Source organism: Trachemys scripta, chromosome 2 (assembly GCF_013100865.1).
Source record: "Trachemys scripta elegans isolate TJP31775 chromosome 2, CAS_Tse_1.0, whole genome shotgun sequence".
NCBI classification, from domain to species: domain Eukaryota; kingdom Metazoa; phylum Chordata; order Testudines; family Emydidae; genus Trachemys; species Trachemys scripta.
The window spans coordinates 279,121,779-279,148,304 of NC_048299.1; the positions used below are offsets into that span (position 1 = coordinate 279,121,779).

The 26,526-nt window shown below is 45.6% G+C and overlaps 2 protein-coding genes across 8 annotated transcripts in view; one reads left to right on the forward strand and one right to left on the reverse strand.

The window, feature by feature from the left end:
- The window catches only part of EEF1D (eukaryotic translation elongation factor 1 delta), a 32,794-nt gene extending 11,653 nt beyond the window's left edge, over nucleotides 1–21,141 (reverse strand). For 2 of the 7 annotated variants that reach the window (XM_034763730.1, XM_034763729.1), the window contains exons 1-3: nucleotides 10,735–12,008; nucleotides 6,767–6,890; nucleotides 4,577–4,648 (exon numbers count right to left, since the gene is read on the reverse strand). In XM_034763730.1, the coding sequence (XP_034619621.1) occupies nucleotides 4,577–4,648; nucleotides 6,767–6,890; nucleotides 10,735–12,008 (1,470 nt within the window). Of the gene's footprint in view, nucleotides 1–4,576; nucleotides 4,649–6,766; nucleotides 6,891–10,734; nucleotides 12,009–19,326; nucleotides 19,379–20,984 lie in introns of those variants that run through there. The other 5 variants (XM_034763734.1, XM_034763732.1, XM_034763735.1 and 2 more) reach the window with 5 other exon arrangements.
- A 576-nt stretch (nucleotides 21,142–21,717) lies between these two features.
- On the forward strand, nucleotides 21,718–25,673 carry TIGD5 (tigger transposable element derived 5). Its single transcript, XM_034763736.1, has one exon. The coding sequence runs from the start codon at nucleotides 21,973–21,975 to the stop codon at nucleotides 23,788–23,790; it is 1,818 nt and encodes a 605-aa protein (XP_034619627.1). The 5' UTR covers nucleotides 21,718–21,972; the 3' UTR covers nucleotides 23,791–25,673.
- The last annotated feature ends 853 nt before the right edge of the window (nucleotides 25,674–26,526 follow it).

The following is a 26,526-nucleotide window of genomic DNA, read 5'->3' on the forward strand; positions in this document are numbered from 1 at the left end:
CAGAGTGAAGAAATTTTGATCACACTAGTGTAGGGAGCTGACCCAACCCCCACAACTGTAAACAAAACATGTCCACTTTTTTTTTTTTTTTTTGGTGTGGGGGTGGAGAAAGGATATCCACTTCCCCAGTGGATCACCATCTAATTCATTAACAGCATGTTAGGTCTTATAAGCAGGTTTATAAACAGATGTCATTGAACTTAATGTGCATGCTTTTTCCTATGGTTTCCAAGAAGGCAGTCCCAACCCATTTAGGGGTAAACCCTCATGCACATTAACACCCAGGTGGTCTTCCTAATTTACTGCTATGTCAGAGCAGATGCTCTGGAAGGTACGATCATGTTTTTGGCCTGCAAGAACAGAGTCAGGCTTACACACGCGTGAGAGCAGCCTATTCCAGCTGTATAGGGTTGCCTACAACACTCAACACTATTAGCTGAATACGACAAACATTTCTAAAATGCATCCTCATCCTACCTCAAAAGAGGTGTTAAGTAATCCCATTTTACAGATGGGGAATGCACGTACAGAGAGGTTAAGTGACTTGCCTAAGTCTGAGGGAGAGCAGGGAATAGAACCCAGAACTTTTAAGTCCTAGTCCAATGTCTTAACCACAAACAATGATTTTGTGGTTACAGTATGGACAGACTCTGGGTTCAATTCCCTGCTCTGGCAGGATTCCTGTGTCCCCTCGGGCAAGTTGCTTCACCTCTGTGCCTCAGTTTCCCATCTGTAAAACTGAGAAAACTCCAAACTAAACTGACTATTTAGACAAAGTTGTTCAGGGCTGGGATTGCATCATACTGTACGTCTGTAGACTGTTTAGCCCATAGTTGTCCTGATCTCATTCGGCCCTCTAGACACCACTGTAATACAAATAGTAAAGCCCCCTCCATTGTCTCTTTGGCAAGTAGGGTTTGCAAAACAGAGTGTATTTGAAAACACTAGCGGTCTCTGATCCCCAGGGCACGTGTGAATACTGGGAACATGTATACCATCTCCCATATTGGTACGGCAAGTGCACCAAAGCCTCCATTAGTCTCTGGACTTCCAATATACTTTATAGTCACATCAGAAAATAAATCAAAAATCCTTTGATTTCACACACGATGTTGATGATTCAATGCGTTCCAGCGTTAAGGCTGTTCTTTGTGTACAAATTAAAGGTACATAAGAAAGAGTTAGTATCAAACAGATGGGCTGAAATGAGGGATTATAAAAGCAGACTTGTCCATGCAAAGCAGAATGAAAGGTATGTGCAAATAAATGTTTCTGGCATCTTTTTTTTTTTTAATCTCTTTTTGGGAGATGCAAACCACTACCTCAGATTCCTTTCACTGCACAATATTTATACATTTCTACATACTGACTGTCAAACTGCAGTATTGCTATTTGCAACAGATGCATGAAATGCAACCAGGAAAGAGATGGAAGAATTTCATTTTTCTATCTTCCCATCTCTACCCAGAGCCAGAGAACAGTTCTCTCGATCTTCAAGTTATCAAGCTGAAGTTCCCATACTCGGACTCTCTTTCCCACCACCAAAATCCTGGATATTAAGCACAAAAACCAACAGGCCTCCAAAGTCATTCTACAAAGTTAGTGTAAACCAGTTTGTTTTGTGAGGTCTGAGAACAAAATCCACGCATCAGGCAATAAAGCAAAGTAACACACTAATGCTATTCTGCACAGATACTTTTGGTGCTTGTATTGTTACTGTCCATAATTTATAATGATCCTTTAGAAACGGAAAGCTAGGGAATTTGACATTTCAGACCTGTCTCTCTTCCCGCATGTCTAAGGGCAGAAGCCAACCGCGCTTACTGCCTAGCTGTGCACCAGCACAGATGATGGTAGCAATTATTTATTATGTTGCACTACCGATGCACATGGTGCTTTACAAGAAAAATGAAGATTGCAGTGTCTGCCACAAAGAGCTAACAAGGCCAATATAAGGCAAGATCAACAAGAGATCATGAACAAGCAGGGACGGAGAGGTCATTAATACCATGCATGTGCTCGGGTAAACAGTGCACATATCTCGAGGGTGACACAATGGTTGTGGGTTTGCTATGTTATTATGAAGCCACCTTAACAGCTACCTAGTTAAGGCTGCAATGAGTTTTCCCACTTCAAGCAGTTTTAGCTGCAAATTCAAGCACGATAATTAATTGAGATCAATCTGGTGTCCTACATGTATTTCACATTTAGAGTCTCCACTGCACAATTCTGAGATTTAAAATCCATCCCTTTGGGAATCCTCCCAGAGATTAACTACATTTGATAGCACTTTCTGCCTACTCACTTTTGTTGAAACAACGGGGAGTCCGGTGGCACCTTGAAGACTGGCAGATTTATTTGGGTGTGGGCTTTCGTGGGTAGAAAACCCACTTCTTCAGATGCCTAGAGTGTAAGGTCCCTAGAATCTCTCACACTCAAAAACCTCAAACATGTTGAAATTTCAACACAGGACTGGAGACTACAGAAAGCCCCAGCATATGAGAAAGTCAATATACAAACAAGTTATTTGGCTTCTTTGCCACAGAGACCACAACACTATCTTCATAGAAGACTTTTGTTCTGATGCTCCCTTGGCTTCACTAGCCCTCTTGCCCTGACTCCCCCACCTCTGAGGCTACAGTGCTTGGCTGCCCCTACCCTAGATGCCTCTATGCCCTCCCATCCAAGCCTCAATTAGATAAAATAGCCTTCTGTAACAGGACTCCCATTCCAGCACAAGTGAAGTTCATCAGGCTGAGGTTGCCCTCTGGGAAACCAGGGGACATTCACCAAACAGAGAACCTGCCTTCAGAACAGAGTTGCAAGCTCCATTTGTCAGGCAAATTTGGATTCAAGATTCCCCCTCCTCTCCCTGCCCACTCTCACCAAGCCCTCGTTCTCATTACGAGCTGGAGGCATGGAGGGAAAGAGGGAAAAAAAAGGATTTACAATTAACGTTGAGCCTGATCTCCATTAGGAAGCAGCTTCAAAGTCCACTGCATTTTCTATTACTATCTGAAAAGCTTTCAAAGCTTATCTTTGATTGTTGGCTGAATTCCCCATAGTCCAGGATGTTTAGGCCTTATTCAAGTCTTCCATCTTAGATTTAAAGATTTATATTGAAAACCCAAGCAGATTACGGAAGATTACAAATTTGCAGGTTATTTCAATGCAGATTTCCCAGCTTGCCCATGCCGTTAGCAATTGCAGCATCACAAGAGAAGCCATCAGCAGCAGCCTTTCAATCAATGGTCAAACAATTTACTCCCAGCACTACCCTCCTGAGGAGGTTTTTAAAACGTCAGTTGTTTCCCCTCTTCACTTCCAAAACGTATAAATGCTTTCAGGAACAATTTAGAACGCAAATCTAATCCTTTTCTCTTGTGTTTTCTCCCCGTTTGCCTGCTGTCCTTGCATCAAATTCCAAGTGACCAATTCTGTGCTGAGCACCTTTGCCCCTGCAAGTGATCTCAGTTATTCCATCACAGAACTATACAGCTGAACTTGACCACAAAAACAGCAGGCCCAAGGAGAGGACCAAGGGAAAAGAAGTTCCTTTCATTCCTGTTTACCTACCCAAGATATTTGGGTCACTAATCATCTTGTAACAGGCATATTTTGCATTCCAAGTCAATAGCTAGGTTCCTTCCTCAGGAGGAATTACTGGGCCACCAGTACATAGGGCCAGACACCTAATAGTTCTAATTTTGCACTTGTTAAGCATCTTCCATCTGAGGATCTCAATGTTTTACAAATATTGATTTGGCCTCATGACCTTCCAATGAGTAGTTGACACTATCACCTCCATTTTACAGATGAGAAAACAGGAGGCATATCTTGGATTAGAACCTGGTCACTAACCTTCCTCCCCGCGATAAGTCAGCACAACACCTCTTAATATGGGCTCGAAATTCCGTTCTGAACAATCACCGTGATTATACAGCCAGCTTTGTGACAAACTGATGATGTAGCAGCAGCAAAAAATGCTCCAGCAGGGGATAGTAGCAATCTATTATAGTAGTGTTCAGAGTTAAAACTAGTAGCCAAGCTGAGTACCCTAGGAACAGTAGATGGAAGATGCCATTTCTTTGCACATACCCTAACTGAAAGCCAACAGGAAAGAGAAGGTGGTAGTTCAGTGTACCCCAGTATACAAACATGCCCCTGCTGACAGATACGTGCTCAGCAGGGGTATTTTAACTATGGTTAAATTGGTTACCTGTTAGCTAAAGATCATTGGAACCAACTCAAACATTCCACTGGGAGAAAAAGAAATGCATAGCTCTTTGAAGACCCCACTGAATTTTAGCCCCAGTGCAATTAGCCTGTAATTTTAAAGCCATTGTGCTAAGGTAAGCAGTTACACGGCATGCATTTCTGGTAATAGAGGGTGTTCTTGATAAAATGGAGCTAGTCTGGTGGTACACAGCACTGGACACCTTGTCAATCGCCTCTAATTTAAAATAAGAAGCCACACAATCTATGGAATCAGTCATAGTGGAAGAGATCTGTGAGATGCGCCATAGCTAAAAATGGACTGCAGGTAGCCAGCTGGTGAGAGAGCTTGGGTACTCACTCCGGCCAGCGATTTCTGGATATTCTCCCTGGCTCTGGCAATGTCGCGTAGGATCGTGCTGGCTCCGTTCTCCTGCAAACAGCGCAGAAAGAACCAAGATGTTTTGTAAAATGAGACATGAGAAATTGCTGTGAGCAGCTAAGATGGGGAAGATTGGATTTTTTTTTAGCAATGATTAAGTGAGTTTTGGAGGCAGCTTTTCAAGAAGCATCAGCTGGAGGCATGGAGTGCAATGACTGCAGCTTAGCATTGGTCACATCATGCTACGCCTCCAGAACAGTGTCCAGTTGCAGAGTTTTGAGACCTCAATATTTTGCTTCTCCCCACTCTGGTCCCGTGACAGGTTGGCATAGCCATCACTCAGGCAGGTTATTAGGATCACTTTAGTGTGCCCTTGGAGCTCTGGTTAGGCAGCTAATTTCCTTAAAAGACTATGTGTGAATTTCATGCTGGTGAGAAGTGGCAGAGTCCGGCAGACTAAAATCTTCTATTCCAAGAGTGGGTGTGGTCCAGGCTGTGGCAGCCCTAGCTTTTCCACATTTATGTGCCACATCCCCAAACGGGAAGGTCCACACCTCCTGGGGCGAGAGTTCAGTTTCCAGGGTCCAAGTACTCTTTGGCTCTCTGAGACTACCAACCAGGGCACCAATTATACTGTGGTTTCTGTGACAGACTCCTGTCCACTGGAAACTGGACTGAGCACCAAAATTCATTTCACACTGGGCACCAAATCAGCCCCAAATAATCCCACACTAGCATGGCACTTCCAAATTTGATGCAAATTAAAAAAAAGTTTACTGAAGACTCCTAAACCTTACTAGGAAGGGAGAGTTGTAATAAACAATAAGTTTCAGTCAGTTGGGTTTCAGGCCACTTCCGGCAGGTAAAATTACCTTCTTCACTGAAAGTTGTGTGTGTCATGTGATATTCTAATTATTCCCCTTTCTACTGCACACAGCACAGTTGTGCTTTAGAATCTGCTTTAATGTTTTACTTACAACTTCCAATTTTTGTAGACCTACTGTAGGAATATCTGCCCTTCAAATAAACGTTGTACAGAGCTTTGTGCTACTGCTATGGTAGCATAGCCAGCAGAAATTCAGCAGAACATGCCTAGAAGCTACTAAAGCATTGACCGTTGTTTAAAAGCTCGGCCCTGCCACTTGCAAAACAGCCATGTAAGATTTCAAGCCGCTTTCTATGGAATTAAATGCATATGCAGTTAACCATCCTTTACATTTTAGGATGGGAGCATCACTGCTCCCTACAATCTTACTCCAGTTGTGGGGGTGCAGATACCTCAGGAATGTAAGTGTGAGCCACCCTGAGTACTTTATGTTGGAACTGGCGTTTGCTTTCCCTGCTCTTCCCCCACCATAGCCTCCACTGCTCTGGTGCAGACAAGTAATATATACAGCATTCCCTGAGGCCTCCTGTTAACATTACAGGGAAGCCAGAAAGGGAATGTGGGTCACAATCTCTCTGGAGTGTTAGCACCACTATACTCCCATCATGCACTCGGTCTCCAGGATGTGCCTGGCAAAAAAACAACTTGGACACTCCTGAACACTGGCTCCCTGGAAAAATAGGAAATTGCTAGATATCATAATAGCTCACGTAGGTCAGTCCTTAGCATAACTTCCCATCCTCCCATATTACCTCAACATTTGTTCTCAGATCTTGTGAATGGGATATAAAATTGCTCGCTGATAGGTCACAGACCCTATTTGTGGCCCTGCCACAGGTAGGGCACAAGTAACCTGAAGGATTAAGAAAAGACCAATTCTTGTAAACTATAACCCAGGTTTTCTCCCATTTCTATTTCACCCCATTCACAAAGTTGAACCTCATCTTGTACATAGGCAAATCAGCTTCAGCGACACCTATATTTTGAACACCGTGGTTCTCACACTATAGTCTGTGGAACACTGGAGGGGTTTGAAGCAATTATTTATGGTCCACAGGACAAAACATTTTGAAAACCAAACAGGGAATTTGGTGACAGGACCTGAGTCTCCAAGAGAGGATATCTTACTAATTCTCCTAGTCTGGAGACCAATTTGTAACAGACCTTAACAAATACATACAGGTGGGAAGGGTCATTCTTTCACCTGCTATCAGTACTGGGAGATCCTTAGACTCTAGCATGCTGCAAAAACAACTTCCTTACTACTTGAGGATATGCATTACCTGTTGGCATGAAGGACTGGCAACTGGCCCATTCATCTGTTCATAGTATCTCTTCTCGGCATCGTCATACTTGAATTTATCAAACCAGATCTTCTCATGCATAAGAAAATCAGCTGCCATTTTTCTGCAAATAGGAAGACACAAGATGAGCACCTAGGAATATTTAAGGTTAGCTGCCTGTATCAGGTTCATCAGATTTCCCTCCTTCCTCCCCCACAGAACTGCATTGTAGCTTTCTGCCCTTTATCTTCCTTCCCCTCTGGTGAAAAGCTTTAAGTAAATGGGATCCTATTAAGAAAGCAGGGCATTCTAATCATCCATCCACCTGTCTGCCTGATCTGACCTGCATTTAGCAACACAGTATGAAGCGGGGGCTGTACATGTTGGACAGTCTGCACCTTCCCCTGTATAAATGCCAGCTCCACCAGGATATATAGATCAAAATGTCAGACACTTCAAAATCCACACAAGTCAATTAATACAATGGTTTAAAAAATGGACAGAATCGCACCTGTTTTGGCTCATGTACAGAGACTTTTTTTTTTTTTTTTTTTTAATATGCCTAGCCAACCTTAGTAACTAATAGCACTAAACTCCTTAACATAGCTTTTAGCTCAACACAGAGTGGAGGACACAGTGTTTTAGTCACATTACAACTATGTTAGGAAGCAGTGTTAAAACAGTAATGGGGAGAAAGTTGAGCACACCGTTCTATTGCATACTATCTTAAACAGATTTCAGCCCTGCCCACACCTGAATCAGAACTGTGCTGCTCCAACCAAGCTATCTTTACTTCTGGGGGAATTCTGCGCCACTGCGCAATGCAGAATTTTGCAGAAATTAACACAGTGCACGCAGAATTGCTATTCGACCACAGAAATGGGCTGCAGTGCTGCTAGTCACCACTAGGGGCCACTGGATTCAGCAGAGCCCAGCTTGCACATAGAAGACACCACTGGGGGAGGGAGCTAGAGGGTTCCCGGCAGCTGCAGTTCCCAGCATGCTCTGAGGGAAGGAGAGCGTGGCGTGCAGGAAACTCCACGCAAGCCTGGGATCAAGCATCAGGCTGTTTCTCCCTTTGGATCCCTGGGTTTTGGTGGGGGAGGGGTGTCTGGGCAAGGGGGGGGAGGGGTTATGGGTGTCTGGCCCCCCCGGCTGGGTTCTGAGTGTGTGTGTGGGGGGAAAGGGGGCAGAGAAACAGGAACTGGGTTGTCATAGGGATTTCTTTAACTCTCTACTCCGGGGGGAATTTTTGTGAGTGTCCATATTGTTATACATATGCTTGCTGACAGGTATTTTGATATAAATTACCAAAATAATTGAAAGTGGCCTGATTACATACAGTGTTATTTTGACAAATAATATTTTAAAATTCTACAAATTTTATGTGCACAATTTTTTCATTTTTTGGGCACAGAATGCCCCCAGGAGTAGATGGGCAATGCATCACTGAGTGTGCTGCAGAATGAGATTACCCAGTCCTCCTGGATAAATCCATAATAGTACGTGGCATAACAAACAAACAAAACAAAAATACTAGAAGAGTGTCTCCTTTCAAATCAAGAACCACAAAAAGTATTTCAGAAGATGGCATACGGAGGAGTGGAAGATGGACCTGCAGGGGTGTACTTTCAGAAGACCCTGTAGTCATTTAGAAAGTAAACTGTTACACCGTTGGGGAGAGATCCTTCCCATTGTGCTAGTCAGAAATCACGAGATTCCGCCCCATGTGGGGGGATAAGGAGGATGTTCTAAAATGCACATGGGTTCTAAAATGGCTATGAAAGTAGGCCAACCTACTAGTTTGTATGTGGTAACAATGAATTCAGAGCCAAAGGGGCTAACTTAACATGGGCATGCAGTTAAACAGCTTCCAAAGGCTATTTAACTTCATGGTGTATTGCGGGATGGGACTATTACAAGAACCTAACATGGAGGACATACAGTTATTTCAAAGCAAGGGCCCGGTGGTACAGGAGCCTAGGACAAAAGGTCAGTTTGAGGGGGTAAGAGTAGACAAGAAAGGAGCATCTCAATGAAGCAATTACAAGGCCCTGTTGTGAGAAGTATAAGCAGAGACATAGCAACTAAGGAATATCAGCTTATGTAAAGGGCATTTAAAGATCTTTTAGGAAAAGTTTACAACACTCAAATGCCCTAAGGCAAGGACCATAACTTCAAGAATCAGCCTAGACCTTTCCAAGCCCTACAAATCCTCCAAAAAAACACCTCCAGATCTCAACACTGGTTAACTAAGTAATGCTTTGTACTATCCGGTTGTAAAAAACATCTCAGTATCAACACCGACCCATTCAGAAAAGCAGAGAAGGATCAAGAGAGACTGCTACAAAACCATTTCCAAATTCTGCAACCCCTTCCCAATGTTCACATCATTCCTGCAAGAGACTGCCAGAAATGCTGTCCATATACACAAGCCAGTTTACTACACACAATCCTAATTATGAACAGGCCAATTAATCACACACTGAACATTTTGTATTGATGCAATCTTCATTTCATGGGGAGAGAGTGTGGTACAGATTCTCCTTACTCCATCTGGCCACAGAGAATGCTATTCAAACTCAAGGGTCTCCTCAAAGGGGGAGAAAGGAAGATCTAGTCTCTGTGAAAATTTTATTTATTTATTGCTGGGCTACAAAAGAGCACTTAAGTACTGGCCTTTAAACAAATCCACTGAAGAGCTACAGCTCAGAAGGTAATGTGGCCTCTGAACGTTAGAGAAGTTTTGGGTTCAGCAAGTAGAATGCAATTATGTAAAATCAAAATACAAACTGCATTGTTTCATGTACAGTGGAACAAAAATGCTGTTGTGTACTCACCCAAGACAGGCAGCTTTCAAATATTTCCAGCCTTTAAACAAAATTAGACTGTTCTAATTAGACTAATGGCAGGGCCGATAACTATGGATATCTTCTACATTTTAAAAATGCATCTCCTCTCCCAGCTCCAATGTTTGTTCATTGGATTTGTTATAATCTAGTTCACCTTCCCTTACATGCCCAGATTAAACACCCGCTTTTAGACAAAATGGCTTATCAGATTACCTTCCCTCAGTTGTTCAGAGGAAGCACCTGTGGTCTCCAGATTGAAACTTTGGGCCTATTTTACAGTCAAATGGCATCTTTCATCCTGAAGGCTCCCAAAGCTCCTCTACAAACTGAATCTATACAGTGACACAAAAAAGCATCCATTTCTCAGGGGAAGCCAGTGGAAAACCCACATATAGCAACCTCTAGGAAAATGTTGGTCAAAGTCACCGGAACAAATTCCTTCTCTTGTGAAGAATGCAATGGGATCTTTAATACTCATGCACTGCAAACACAATAGCCATTCTAAAGGTCTAATCCAAAAAAAAAAAAAAAAAAGTTACTGCTAAACCTGCCTAAAACTCAGTTTATGAACCTCAGAATGATGAGGGGCTAAGTGGTCTGTACCACCCCCAGAGCAATGTTTAGACGATACGGTCATCCCCTCCACCTTTCTACCGGTAAAGCCCCTTGGGATTAAAGGCTCTGTGCAAGAAATGGGTGGCCTGAGCACAGGACTGGGAATCAGAACTCCCAAGTCAAGAGTTCTAACCCCTCCTTTGACTTCAGTGCTGTGTGATCTTGAGCAAGTTATCGAACTTGTCTGGCTCCAGCTATAAAATGACAATAACTTAACTACCGACCTCCTAGGGGTGTTTGAGGATTAATTACAACTCATCATAACGGTGAGCTACCTTAAAAAAGAGGGCCCTCTTCAAAAACCCTGCTGGTAAAGTGAAACCTGATTAAGGATAAAAACAGGACCTTTGGCTCAATGACTGGAGGTTATGTCTATAGCGCCAGTGTTGTGTTTGGCACTACAGACCCACATTGCCTTCTACATATGCCAATTATTACAGCTCAATCCTGAACCATCAATTTTCCGAGTTTGAGTGTTACCCCAGAATAAGCTTTTCCTACTTAGTTTCTGATGCAGGCACGCTTGTGGCACGAGAAGCAGGTCGAGATGGTTTTGCTAGTGAGAGTTCTGGAACCCTTGCATTATCTTGTCTGCTCGACATTTTCAGGGCCTCAGATGCATAGTATCGTGATTCAGCACTGTCGTATGTGGGTTTACTAAGCCACAAATGCTCACTGTCCTTGTGCAGGAAATACCAGGTAGGCGGAGGGTGTTCGGCATCTTTATGAAGGGAAGGGTTGGTGGTGAACTCCACATGTCGGGAATTCATTCGTTTCCCGGGACTGCGGCCCTTCTTGTCCTTTCGGCTGCTCTTTGAGGCTTCTGGACGGCTGCGCTCTTGTGGCCTCACCTTCCCTGGAGGATGCCCATCAGTCATGTTCTCGTAGAAGCATTTCTCTGCATCATCATAAATAGGTTTCTCCAGCCACACCTCCGAAATCAATGCCTGCAAGCTCAATATCTGAGGCTTGCCATTTATTGTCTGGTGTGCAGGACTGGGCAAACTGGTAACGAAAGAGGCACCAGAATGAACCACAACATCTGTTGACAGGCATGGTGTAGCAGGGGTTGCAGGAGTAGATAGAGCTGTTATATACCCTTCATCTGGAGTTCTTTGATCAACACCACCATAGTCACTGTTCCATCGTACCGATGGAAGATCTAGGAAGTGTGGATGAACAAAAGATTGAGACCTTTCAACAAACACCTTCTCTGCCTCATCAAAGTTGAACTTGTTGACCCAGACATCCTGGATGACATGGTGACAAGCAATCAGACCGGCATGGGTGCAGTGCAAGGCTGCTAGGTTCTTCCTTGGCTTATGAACACCTGGGACAGCTTCTTCTGACCAGGACACTAATGCTGGCTGCTCAGCAGCTGGTTCAGTTTCAGGGGCCTTCTGGGTCAGGTCATCTGCAAGTTTCTTTCTGAACAGGTTTTCAGCATGATCGAAGAAAGGTTTGTCAAACCACACGCCATCAGCTAATAAACCAGTCAGGACGAAATCTACCTTGGAGACCAAACTCTTGGTTTTTGGAGAACGCTTCCTTTTCTTTTGCTTCTTCCCATTTTTCACTCTTTTCATGTCTTTCAATTCGCCCTCGACAGGATCATCATGGCAAACACTGTTCATTGCCTCCACCTCTTGGCCCTTTTCAGTGGCTGAGGCTGCCAACGTGGCTTCTCTTTCATAGTGGAGCCTCTCCGCTTCATCATACTGGTGCTTGTCCAACCAGACCTTTTCTAGTGGGTACGGGAGCTTCCTTGTCCTCATCTTCCAAAGAGTGGCAGCATTAAAAGACAAGCACAGTAATGTAGTTGCAACATAACTAAACAAGCCACTGGCATACATTAGATTTGAGCCATTTCTTAAGCACTGCAAAGTTTGTATAAAAACCCACCACTCAGTCATGACTAATATATTAAGAAATGGTGCTTTGGGAATCTAATTCAATTTCCATTTCATTGTTTACACATTTCAGTGAGAAGGAATTAAGTTGTCTGCATGTTTAATTCAAGTTCAAAAAATTGATCTATTTCTCTGTAAAGCACCTTTTTAATTAAGTTATCTGCATCCACGTTCACATTTGGTCTGGTCAGACCTGTATTAAGTCTTCAAAAACTAAAGCCATAGGGCTGTAAATGTAGTTCACATTTTACACTGTAAGGCACACTTGTCAGTCGTGTAGGCCAAACCTGAATCCTTTTCAAAGTTTTATGGTATAGTGGAGGGACTTTCCAAATCACCACTTGTTAAGCACCACCAATGTGCTAACTAGATACCCTTAAACCAGTATTTTTGGAAAACTTGCTTTTAAAAAAAAAAAAAATTTGCTAATCATGAAGAAGATCTTTTTGTAGACACTGCCAATACAGGACATGCTGTATTGTACTTGACTGCTATAAAACCAGCAGAGGGAGCAAAGGAAACTATTTCCAGAGCTGCACAAAATTAGCTGAGATAGGGGATGCTTATGCATTTTTTCATAAAATATGCTCTTGAAGATGAATTTGGCTTCCTTTAACTGAAGGCGTTTTCCTTCATAGGATGTGCACCCATTATTAGGTTGGAGTAAGGTTATGTGTTAGTAATGGGCTCCTGGCTTTCTTGGAAACCATGAATATCTCAAATATATTTTGAGCTAACAAACTTTGACACCCACTGGATTTCAGTTAAAAATCAATTACTGCCAAATGGAAAGGAAAAGAGTTTTTAAGAGGGTGTCTCAGGGTTCATATATATTAACCTTCATTATCTGCAACAAGCTTATTTTAAACACAGCTATTTTCGAAAGAACTGCCTATAACTTTAAGCTAGACTTTGTTAAATGCTATTGTTTCACATTTAAATCAACTGAAATATCCCATACAAAGGAAGAGGCATAAATATTGCATTTGATTGGTGTGAAAGTCTTGTGCTTCAAATATTGTTTATAATCCACTATGAAGTCAAATTTAGCTTCCAGGATATCAAAATTATCAAACATGATATTGGAGAGATTTTCCTAACTGCAGGATTTACAGCAGTGTTCAGAAATCCAGGGAATGGTTAGCTACTAAGTTTCAAGATAGTAAATTAGTAAAAGAGTAAGTGCGTTGAATTATGCACAAATCCAATTTAAAATTAAGTAGCTGAAAAGTAAGTTCCCTCTTTGCTTACCTGCCAGTCTCAGTCAAGATTCTATTTCACTCTGCAATAGGTGATCAAATCAGAAACATTTAAAACTGAACATTTTCCAACATTCCATTGAGTGCAGATGGCGATACCAACAGTTGGAAAAAATAAATCAGAATTCCTACCTCAGGACTCAGCAGACAAGTAAAGGGGGAAGTACTTTCAAATACAAGTGCCTTTGCCATTTTAAACTTACACTTATTATTTTGGGAATTTTTACATTGATATTAAAAAAATCTAACACCTAAATACAGTATTAAAATCATAATTTCTAAGGGGAACCCTTTTTTTGCTTAAAAATAAAAACTGATACTTTTCATCAGGTATAGAAGACACTGAACAACTCTTGTCCAGTTGAAACAATCTAAAACAATATATTTCTCTTGATTCAAATATCAAAACTGGAAACCCTGAAAGTCAGGCAGATTTCATTAAAAAAATAGTTTAACTGGATGCTCTACCCTATGGACATAAATAAAACACTTTTTACTATAGTAAGCCACCAGTTTCAAAGATATAGAGAATTAATCCTACTTATTACTTTCAAAGTCAAAGCGCCCCATTAAGTGGGTGGCAACGTGGGGATAAAGCAGCAACTCTATGATCTGGCCCTCAGGATAAGCCATGTTGTCACAGCTTCCTTGGCATTGTGACCAAGCAGGCAATGACGACATCAGATTATAGGTCAAAGTCAGAACATATGCCAGTTGAATAAAAATGACTAAAATGTTAATCAGGTGCACATAGTACTCTAGAATGTAAAGATGACCACGTTACATGCTTTCATTGTAAAAGCATGGTAGCCCCACACTTATTTTAGTGTCAGATTTCTGACTTAGAAATATTTTACATGTTAACCTTTGCACTCAGAGAAAAAAGGAGCAGTGTCTACCTCACAAGACAAATATTGAATAGCAATACCTACTACAAGAAATCTTTTAAAGGGAATGGGGCGTTGGACCATTTACACCACAGAACTGGTTTGCACAGGAATTTCCTTCCAGGGTATCCACAGAAAGGTAGTACCATCCTCCACAGAGGAAGAAATAACCTGAACTGTGGTTATTGAGCAGTAGGTGACGAAGGAAAAGGGATGATGATACTGAAAAAGATTAGGACTGAAGAAGGAATAGGATTAGGACTTTTCACAGCCAGTGATTACTTAAAACAGGTGTTATTCAAAATTAAACTACAATCTTGCAAGGGTTGTACAATTTTATTATACTGTTCACCTAGTTTTGTCCATCTCAAGTGTACAAAATGTGAAAGTGCAGGGAAAGTGCATGCTTAGATCAGCATTTGACCAAGATGGATAGGATAATTATGTCTATAAACCTGAACTTTAATGTACTGACTGCAATAGCTTAATAAGGACACTGAAGTGGGTGGGAGCTTCGGGTATTGTGATTGCACAAGGTGTTTTAGATTAATGGGAGGGGGTTGCTCATTGGATTTGGGTTCTCTTAAATCATACCAAGAACAAAATATAGGCTGGAAGTGAACAGATAAAGCCTTCCATTTAAAAAGTCACATATGATTGTATCAGGTGAATCTGTGGCAGGCAAGTGCTTGCTCTGCATCTAAAGGTCACCTTCTGGTTACAATTCTCAACTACTTCAGAGAAGAGGGGAAGACAGTCTTGGCTCTTAATATTCTGCTATTACATGTTTAACATTTAGTCTGCATTACTATAATTGAAGTCGGACATAAGAAGGCAACTGCAAAGCAGATAAAATGGGAGATTACTTAATCCCGTTTAACATAATTAGAGACAGTTTCTTGCAACTCCTCAAATGACCTCTGATTAATCCATGAATAGCAGTCATTGTGATGTGCATATATGGGGTACATGTGCATTATGTATTTAATAAGGGTACTCAGGACACCACTACTATTGCAGGATTTATGTGTTCTCATGTAAAACCAGATGAGAGATCTTTCTCTCCAAAGAACTGAAACCAGAATGAACTGCTGTACTGGTGAATGGTAAATTCCTGTAAGCACACTGTCATTTCTATTAGAAGATAGAAAACAAATTGACAGTGACCTGTTTATAACTGAGGTGAACAAAATCCTAGCACCAATACATGCAATCCAGTGATTTTCTTGGGGGCAAAAAAAAAGGCAGAAGTGACAAGATATTGACCTGTAAGTACTTACTTTTTTAGTTCCTATGACAGCATTAAGAAATAAAGTTAGGAAAAGTGAGAAAGTTTTATTTCTAGAGACGCAGAACCAGTGAGAGCACAGTTAAACGAGTTGTATAGCAGGTAGAATATTACTTGTATAAAATCTTTTAACTTTCAAAAGAAATTAGTGACAGTTTACTGCGAAGTTGTGGCTGCTTAATACTAGTGAGTCTAGAACTAACTAAATAGAACTATGTACATATACATCTAAAACCCAACTGTATGTGTTTTAAACTACTGTAGTCAGCACTAAAAATACAATTAAATTACGTACAGACTGGAGTTGTTACCTCAGTGTACTGGATAGGGATCAGCCTTGGGTAAACTACACATGTTTTGAGTATCCAGAATAGCCTCTAGAGATGTTAACTAGCTAGAGCTAACTGGCAGTTAACTCAAGGATTAAAAAGACAAGCCTGTAGCAGAAGCTTGTTAAAAGATTATACAAGAACAATTTCTGGAAGAAGTCCAGTCCCCCTAAGAATTTAACAGGTCTCCTTTTTAGTCAAGAGTGGGTTTGAGACAGAAAAGATACATATTTCTATGTCTGTTAAACATGTTTTAAAAGATAATTCCTTCAAACACTCAGCCTGTGGGCCACATGCAACCTGCTTAAGATATTTATCAGCCCCCCAGGGCATGATCAACTTAGCAGAAATCAAGCTTTAATTTGTTTTTAACACATCAAATGCTAGTGCAAAGAAAATCTTCCAAATGGGAACTGCATGCAACCAATTAAGAGCCTACAAATATCCTGAAACACAACTCTGAGACATGGTCAGTTAGTTCCCTTTTACCTCAATGGAGTGTTAATTCTTAAACCCAGTTATGGTTACGGCTACACTAGAGAGTTTACGACCACTGTAAGCTATCTAACCGCTCTAAGCCCACGAGAGAGAATTCTCCCATCAGCATAGCGCTGTCCACATGGGCGCTTATGTTGGTGTAACTTACGTCTCTCAGGGGGGTGGTTTATTCACACTCCTAGGTAACAAATTATGCCAATTATGCTGTAGTATAGACATAGCCTATGACATTTAAAAAAAATCAGATTTTTAAATAATATTAAGTATACAATTGCCAATGTAAATTGCACAATTATACACATAGAACAGTTTCATATGCAAATACCCGATTTAACAAAAATACCACATCTACATTAGGGAAAGTATTTTAACAAGTTAAAACCCTAGTGTAGACAAAACCATTATTGCTTTAATGTGTGTCAGCTTCTGGAGGTAACCTTGAGTAGCCAAGGCAACTCAGAACAGCACTGGTAGGTGCTTTGTAACAACTCTGCCCAGAGCAATTCATTTCACTTTCATGAGCACTAAGCTTTACAACTAAAAAAGAATCTTACTGTGCTTTATGAATAATCTCTGCAACAGTTTCTATTTCTGAGTACGTCAACAGTAGAAATCAGAGAAGCGAAGAACCCTATTCTATACTTAAATGCGAAATACAGTAACTCCTCATTTAACATTGTCCCACTTAACGTTGTTTCAATGTTATGTCCCTGCTCAACTAGGGAACGTGCTCGTTTAAAGTTGTGCAATGCTCCCTTATAACGTCGTTTGGCTGCCTGCTTGTAAGATTCTGTGGAAGAGCAGCAACTCTACAAGGGAGCATTGCACAAGTTCCACTTCTCTGCCCCCTCCCCCACAGCGCTTCCCCTATACTTAGGGCTTTCTGGGAGGGAGAGGGAGGAGCAGGGAAGCGCCGTGTCACCACTACTCCCCCTCCCTCCCAGAAAGTCCTAAGCACCGCCAAACAGCTGTTTGGCAGCAGGGAAGCGCTGGGAGGGAGAGGGAGGAGTGGGAAAGCGCCGCGTCTCCACTCCCCCCCCCTTCCTCCCAGAAAGTCCTAAGTGCCGCCAAACAGCTGTTGGGGGGCGTGAGGGGGGAGGGATGTGACGTGCTCCAGAGAGAAGGTGGAGTGGGGGTGGGAAGAGGTTGGCCTGGAGTGGAGTGAGGACAGGAAGAGGCGGGCCTGGAGCATTCCCAGCAAAGTCCAAGCCTGTACTTCTCCAGGCAAGCTGCCGCTGCAAAGGTGCTTCCTAGTGTCCTTGCCTGCAGCGGGCTGTGCCTGTGTGGGGTAAGCTGGGGGCACTTCCCAACCATAGTACAGTACAGTATATAATGCCTTTTGTCTGCCCCAAAAAAATTTCCTTGGAACCTAACCCCTCACATTTACATTAAATCTTATGGGAAAATTGGATTCATTTAACATTGTTTCACTTAAAGTTGCATTTTTCAGGAACTACAACGTTAAGTGAGGAGTTACTGTACAATCACCTTATAAGCCTTTATCGTGCTCCCTAAATTAAATATGGTTATTAGTTTCTTATGCATTTCATTCATCGTAACTATTCTAGGAGCCACTAGTATTATGTACAAAATGTTTCTATGATTATAAAAATATGTGCACAGACTAGACAAGAAAAGTGCAAAAATGTGTGCTCTTGCTGCACAGGTTGGATACTGGCTTTTGTATTATCCATACCACTGAAACATAACAGGCAGCAACTTAAATGGTGGCACAAAGTGTACCAGCTATTTGTAAGACTTAAAACATCAAAAAGGCAATGGTATTATCTGTGTTGATCAATACATAGTTATCAACCTCCCTCACCCAGTGTAAAGTTACATAGGACAAAGCAGTGAAAACTTCCCATAACCAACATATAAGCAACATTAGCAACCATCTAAAAGCCCTCTAAGTTTCAACAATTTCTAATTGAATATGCATAGTTGGTCAGCTACATTTTCAGTTTCTGCTTATCATCACTTCTTAGATGTCACAAACAAAAATTGGATTTCCAATGGTACAGGGGAATGCGTTGTTAAAAATGTGATGAAAACATTTATATCAGTGTTTCATAAAACCCAAAATAAGATTTGGGCTTAAGCTTTTTAACTGTATTATTACTTTTTTTTTTTTTTTTTTAAACAAAGGGAACACTTTTTCCACAGCAGCTGTTGTTTCTGAAGGGAAATGTCAGCTGCTTTTCAAAATCCACAATCTTAAACAGTGCAAGATTACCAATGAGTTCACCGCATCTCCCTACAGTAGAGCCCATTGATAATGAAATAGAAGACAAATCACAAATAGCTTCATTGCCACATAATATTAAAATTGTCATTCTGATTCTTTACAAAATGCAACTTTATGATGAGGTGGTTCCCACTGCATGTGTTCTGTAATATTTTTTGCAGCTCTCGGCATCTACATGCCATCATTCTGGATGTAAATCTGTTTATACTGTTTGGCATCACTGAACTAGACAAAGCCAACAAGGATTATGTATAGAGTACTCTCACACTATCTCACATGTCACATCCATCCCCCAACAGAATCTACTGAAAACTAATCCCAGCAACAGCAAGGAAAATAAATGTCAACTACAAGTGAAAACCCAGAGTGGAAAGAGAAATTTGGTAGTTAGTTCAATTATGTGCACATAAGCAAGAATCACTTTAGTTAAGCATTTGATCTCACTAATGAAATTACCAATCCAGCTACCTAAAGTACTTTTTGTGGGAAGATTGTGGAGTGTTTCAAGACATAACTGAGCAAAAGGATTGCCAGTCAGCCAACAAAATGATAGTTGGGACCTCCCCACTAGGATTCCTTGAACCCTTGACATCTGCCCCAAGGTGATTAGCAACCAATAAGCAGCACCTAAAGTCACTCAGCTAATAAGTGCAGAAAAGCAAGTCTGAAGATACCTGTCACTAGGAAAGAAAGGCTCCATTTGCTCCTCCAGACAAGTGTGTAGTACTGCAGAAAATCAGTTGGGAAAGGATAAGAAATAAGTTAAGAAAAAATATATCAACTAGTATCAGAGAATGAACAGAATAGCAAGTGGGGGAGAGGAGAAAAGTATACCTGTAACAGAAAGGAGCAAAGCCAGGCAGAGGAAAAGAATATGTACCTGAAAAGAAAAGCAGAAGTGAGCAAGGAGGCACATAGGGTGCATAACCAGAGAAGGTAATAAAGAACATCTGGCCAAGCCAAGCAACTCAATGGTATTCTCCTTGTCTGTAACAGGATAGACTTTTGAATGCTGCATCCAATCAATTCCAAAATCAGGGAATGTTTTAGGCATCAATGAGCAGAACCCTATCGATTTTGGTGCAAATCAGAAAGCCAGAAGGGGGTGGGGGGGGGGACATAACCCCTTGCATTTAGTTAGCAGAACCTGCAGTTTTAACCACATCTGTAATTGTCTACAGACATACATGCCAGTAGATAGCAGCCATTATTTGGGGGGGGAGGGCGGAGAGAGAAGGCCAGGAATCCCTGAAAGAGGAGGAATTGGAGGATGGAACACAAGGAGCTTATGAAAGGAATGGAAAATGTAAGGAGCCCCTTATGCATGCAATGCACTCAGATTACGGATGCAACAAACCATGCGACTCTCTAGGTAATAACTATGGTTATGACCAGAATAAATCCCAACAGAGATTATGGAGTCAGACTGCTAAACATCAACAGAAAGTACAAGAACAGCAGCATAATCCTGTGAGGTTCAGGACAGCCTGAACTGTTACAGAGCTAAAAGGAAGTTAGGGATGATCAGTAGCTTGCTGGATCAGGCCATTTCTTAGGGAGTGCTCAAGGATACTCCATGGCAGATGGGCCTATCATCAGGGAGCTAAAGTACCCAGATAAGAAGACCCATCAGATTTTCCCTGCCTTTGGTTTTTCAGTGGAGAGAGCCTCAAGTGCCAGCAGAAGTTACCAGACTGAGAACTGCTGAAAAGTGAGTCAGCACCACAGAGTTCACCCCCCCCCCCCATCTTTGGGCTGCTGGCACACAGGACAGAGCTCCCTGATTGTGAGGGGAGCAGCAGGCAAACAGACTGATGCTCACAGTGTGGGTGCAAGGGGACAGGAGGATTCTTTGGCGGACCCCCCTATAAGCATTCCTGGGACCACCTGCATCCACAGCTGAGCTCCTCAGCCATGAGGGAAGCACAGGCTGGTAGTGGGGGGAAGGAGCTTTGGGAGGCTCACCTATCATCCCCCCAGGACCTTGCTCACAGCAGTCATGGGGGGGGGGGAAGGATTCTTCTGAGCAATAGAGTCCCTGCCGCCACTCGCTATCATCACCAGCACCCCCAGGGGGGAGGTCCCTGCCCCCCTTCAACCCCCGCCGGCCCCCAGCACCCCCGGGGGGGTCCCTGCCCATGAGGGGAGCACGGGGCTGCTCACGGTGGGGGCGGGGGGGCTGCCGGGGAACCCGCCTCAGCCCCATGGCCCATCCCCCTCCCGCGCGGCGCAGGGCCGGGCGCCGCCTCCCCCTGCCCTCAGCTCCCTGCCCGGCCCGGCGGTGACTCCAGGCCTCTCCCCCCGCCCGCCCCCGCGGGGGCTCCGGACTCACGCGGCGGGCGCGCGGCTCTACTCGGCCTCACTCAGCAGAAAGGAAGCCGCGCTGGCCGCGCGGGGGATTCTGGGTCGCGGCGCCGACCAACCGTGGCTAGAGAGAAGGGGGAGCCGGCTCGCGGCGGCGCTGGGGGGGCCACGCAGAGCGGGCGCGGGAGTGGAACAGTCCGGGTGAGGAGTGGATCTTTGCTGTGAGGGGAATGGCCCGTTCTGTGGAAGTACATCCCCGGCTGCGGCGGGGAATGGAAAAGGCCGAGGGATGGGACACCCCTTCTTGCGACAATGGAACATTCCGGCGAGGGTGCCGGCTCTAGGAATTACAGCCTACCACGGGTGGAAGAGTCCAATGGGAGGGGGGAGGACAGGACGTTCCACTTGGGGGGGGGAAGAAAAGCAGAGACGGCGCATGCGCTGTGGCCGCCGGCCCGCCCTATCGGCGCTCAGGGGCCAGAGACGAGACAAAAGACCTTGGCTCCCCGCCCCCCCCCCCGGTTATAACGCGCCCCCCCCCCCCCCGCGGGCCCCTCCGTCTCCCCGGGACTGTGCAGGGCCGGGCGGGTTTATGGCGGCCCGCGGCCCCGGCGCCGGGCCCCGCCATGGATCCGGCCGGGGCGCGCGCTGAGCGGCCGCCCGCAGCCCCCCGCATGGCCTGCGGGCAGGACGCGCTGCTGCCCCCGGCCGCCGGGGACCCCCCGCCGCTGGGCCTGCGGGAGCCGCCGAGGCGGAGACGCTCCCCGGACGGGGCGGGCTCCAGGCGGCCCCGGGGGCGACCGAGCAGCAGCAGCAGGGCCTCGCCGGGGCTGGAGGAGCCGGGCCGCCGGGAGCCTGCGGTGGAGCCGGGCGGACGGAGCCTGCTGGAGCTGGAGGAGCCGGGCAGCAGGGAGCCGTCCCCGCTGTGCCTGGAGCTGGGCGAGCCCGGGGCGGCGGCGCGGTGCCGGCGGGGCGGGGGGCCCCCCGGGCGGGGCCCCGGGGGGCTGTCGGTGAAGATGGCCTTCCGCCGCGCCTACTCCATCAAGGACAAGCTGCAGGCCATCGAGCGGGTGAAGAAGGGCGAGCGGCAGGCCTCGGTGTGCCGGGACTTCGGGGTGCCCGGCGGCACGCTGCGCGGCTGGCTCAAGGACGAGCACAAGCTGCGCTGGTTCCTGGACCAGCTGGGCGGCGAGGTGGGCACCCAGCGCAAGAAGATGCGCCTGGCCAACGAGGAGGAGATCGACCGGGCCGTCTACACCTGGTTCCTCACCCTGCGGCAGCACGGCGTGCCGCTCTCCGGGCCCATCATCCAAGCCCAGGCCGAGGCCTTCGCCCGCCAGATCTACGGGCCCGAGTGCACCTTCAAGGCCAGCCACGGCTGGTTCTGGCGCTGGCAGAAACGGCACGGCATCTCCAGCCAGCGCATCTACGGCGAAGGCGGTGGAGGCGGAGGGGGGGACCCCGCCGCTCCGGGGACCCCGCCGCTCAAGGCTGAGCTGGAGCCCGGGGCCCCCTCTTCCACCTTCCCGGACCCTTCGCTGCTCCTGCCGCCGCCGCCGCCTCCTCCAGCCGCCGCGGCTCCTTCGGACGGGGGAGGCTACGGGGACGAGCAGATCTACAACGCCAATGTAACCGGACTCTACTGGAAGCTGCTGCCGGGTCAGGCTGGGGAGCTGCGGGCCCATTCCCCCCGCCTGCAGGCTCCCCCCCGTCGGAGGCTGGTGGTGAAGGAGTGCGTCACCGTGCTGCTGGCGGCCAACCTGACTGGCTCGCACAAGCTGAAACCGCTGGTGGTCGGGGGGCTCCCAGACCCACCCAGTCTCCGGCACCACAACCAGGACAAGTTCCCAGCCTGCTACCGCTACAGCCCCGAGGCCCGGCTCGGACCTGCCCTTCTCCGGGCCTGGTTCTTTGAAGACTTTGTGCCAGGAGTCAAGCGTTATCTGCGTCGCAGCTGCCTCCAGCAGAAGGCGGTGCTGCTTCTCAGCAGCCCCCCGCCACCCTCCGGTGCTGGCCCAGAGGAGCCACCCCATCTGCAGACCCCAGATGGCTCCATCCGAGCCCTCTTCCTCTCCAAGGCTGCGGCAGGGGGCAGCTCGGCTGGAGGGGGAGGCCGTATCCCAGCCCCGCTGGAGCAAGGCGTGGTGTCCGCCTTCAAGCAACTCTACAAGCGGGAGCTGCTGCGATTGGCCGTGTCCTGCGTGGCCAGTGGGGGAGGCGGCCCGGCTGGGGGGCCCAGCCCAGCCGGTGGTGGGAGTGGCCCCCTGGACTTTGTGCGCTCTTTCCTGCTCAAGGACATGCTATACCTGGCTGGCCTCTCCTGGGACCTCATCCCTGCTGGCTCCATCGAGAAGTGCTGGCTGCTGGGGCTGCGTGCTGCTTTTGAGCCCCAGCCCGGGGAAGAGGAACAGGGGGAACCGCTGGGTGGGGACAGCAAGGTCTTCAGCGATCTCACCCACCTGGCTGCCCTGGCCTATAAACGCCTAGCACCTGAGGAGGTGGCCGACTGGCTGCACCTGGACGATGCGGCGCCAGGCATGGAGGGGGAGGATGGGGAAGGGGATGGTGGGGATGAAGGACCTGGAGGCTGTGGCGGGGATGAGGATGAGGAGGCAGCAGGGGTGGAGGCAGGCGGTGGGGGGGGCAGTGGAGTGGAGGACGGAGGGGATCCCCCACTGCCCACGGCCCGGGAAGCCATCAGGGGCTTGGAGACAGCGCTACGCTGGCTGGAGAGCCAGGACCCCCGGCAGGTGGGACCACTCAAGTTGGTGCAGCTCCGCTCCCTCATTAGTATGGCCCAGCGGCTGCACCAAGGGGGTAGCTCAGACTCATAGGGGGTGCGAGGGGGACTGGAGCTGGTCAGCCACCTACTGCTGCACCTTTGGGGGTGTAGCCCCACCAAACTCCCATGGGATGGATGGGGACTAACCCCACTCTGCAATGGGACTGACAATGGGGGACCCAACCCCCCCACCCATCATTGCTAGGGAGTGGGATCTAATACCTCGTGGGGCTCAGATGTCCCTCCCCCTGGGGCTACCCCCTGTCACTGAGGGGTAAGCCTACTTCCTGGGGTTAATAAGGGAGGATAACCCCCCATAAAATGTCATCACTTGAGGGCTATTCCTCACTCTAAACATTATTGGGAGGTGCTATTCCCTACTTATGGAATGTAGGGGGATAATTCCCAGCAACATCACTGAAGGGCTAATCCTTACCCCTGACATCCGCAGATCCCCCCCCCCCCCAACCCATGGGGCAGAGGTTGGGGCCCAATCTCTGTATCCAGTGTCGCTGCAAGGAAGGGGCTTACCCCCATTCTCCTGGGATTGAGGGGAAACTAACCAATGGCCCTGAGGAGGGGGACTGGACATCAGTGGGACAGAGAAGGCACGCTGCCCCCTAGCTTGACTGAGAGGGAGGGGATTGTCCCTCACACGAGTGGGACTGATGAAGATGGCGGAGCTGTGAGGGGAAGGGGACATGCATGGCTCCACACCGCCAAGAGAGGCTCTTCCTTCTCGAGTTGTAAAGAGGGAAAACAGATGCTGGGCAAGGAACGAAGCTAAAGGGATAGCTTGGCTGCAGTCTCACACGCCAAGTTCCGTGGAGGTGAATCCAGGTGGCGGCAGCAGCCTTACGGTCTAGACCCAAATCATCAATGGACTGTAGCTGCTACCAGGATGTCAACTGGCAGCCACGTGCTTGGGTATCTTTTTGTAAGAACTAATGTTAAACTCTGGAGGGGGCTGGTCATTCATACCCTTCCCATTTGCTAACTGGTTGCTTGTTAAACTAGGGTGGGTTTAAAACGGGGGTGGGTTTTACATGCACTGGATTAGAACCGGTACACTCTGGGCTGGGGGTACTCGTAATAAGCTACAGGCCACCCCGAGAGCTGGTGAGCTAACGTAACCTCCATGGCTACTTTATGTGCACGAGGGCTGCCATAGCTCGTAAACCATGGATACTTCAGACTTTTTAAAAATTCAAATACCATTTTTTGCAATCTTCTTATAGCAAAACAGTTAAGCCTGGTGGCTAGGAAGAGAACGAAATTCCCTTCAGCGGTGGGACATTCTGCAGGCAGAAGATTCTTGGTTTTGCCTCTATGGAGGCTGTTATAGCGAGGCAGCTTGTAACATGTCCTGCAGCTGGAGTGAAGCAGGAATTGGAGGGGCCCACAACGATTATATTAGAAAATAGAGACGTGAGATTCTAATTGGAATCTTTTTTTTTTTTTTTTGGCCTGGTTTTAAAAAAACTACTTTTAGTCTGGCTATTTAGCAAAAAATAAAAAATAGTTAGTTGAACAGTCCTGCATTGTGGCAGGTGGGGATGGATACTTAGCCATGTTTCCATCTCATAACTTCAGAGTCTATGAAGATCTAATCAATTTCTGTTCCACTTGGGGGGGTTGGTAAATCGTCCCCTTAGCAGGATGTATAGTGAAGCAAAATAGATTTTAATGTTACTTGTCGTCTTCAAATGATGTGGCAATTAAGTTTTTGATTTACCCCTTGAAATTGCATTAACTGTACATGATTCTCCTAAATTTGTTTCAATAGGCAAAGTCATCCCGTTACCTGTTTAAAAAACAAAACAAAACACTGCTCTGAAAAAGAATCTCTTGAATTGTAGTTCAACTCTTGCTTCTGAGCCCATGAACTAATACTGAGACTTGTTTACAAAATAAAATCTCATAGCTTGAGACCAAGAAGAGTGAATAAATTGATACCATTGCCTTATAGACCTGGTTTTCTCCATTTGGATAATCAGCTCTGAATAGTATTCTTTAAAACTGGAATTCCAGCTTCTGCTTTGGAGTACCTTTATTAGGGACAGGTGAAGACTGCCTGCTAGCATATGAAAGACAGTTAATTTAGGAAACAATAGAGAGACAAAAACTAGCACGAAACTGACAGCAGAGTTCATGTTACAAGGAAACTGTCTTTTCAAAAATATAAAGGTAAATTCCACTACAGTGATGTTAAACACTTAGATTACTGGAGCCATATGCACTTTTAAAAAAGATCTGTCTTTATTTTTGCTGTTCAATTTGCACTGTCTTCAGAGCCAGCATATGAAAATAGTCCAATCAATTTCAGTTTTCTCCCTGTCACATACAAGCATATGGCAGTGTTTGAGTTGTGTATGCTATGGGAAAGTTTTAAGTTACATAATTACACTGATTTACTTTGATTATTTAAAAATAATTTCTATTACGTTTTGTAATTTTTTTTAACAAAACTTAAATTTTCGCCCTAAGCTACCTGTATCACTTGAAAATAGGTGAGCAATTTGTATATTGCTGAAAGATCTAGTCAAACACTAGTCTTTGGCTCAATACAGAGGTAATGTGGTGAAATTATATGGCCTCTCTTATACAGGAGATCAGACTAGGTGATCTAATAGTCCCTTTTTGGCCTAAACTGTCTGTGAATCTCTGAAGATTTAAAATGTCACTCTTTGAAGGAGAGTTGGAATTCTGAGAGACAGTGATTTCTCATGTGGAGCTTCATATGTCACTTAGGGATGGGGGAAAGATCCCACTTAAGCCTAAAATTATG

Excerpts from the sequence above, each read along its gene's own strand:
- TIGD5 (XM_034763736.1), top strand. The coding sequence starts at position 21,973 with ATGGCCTTCCGCCGCGCCTACTCCATCAAGGACAAGCTGCAGGCCATC.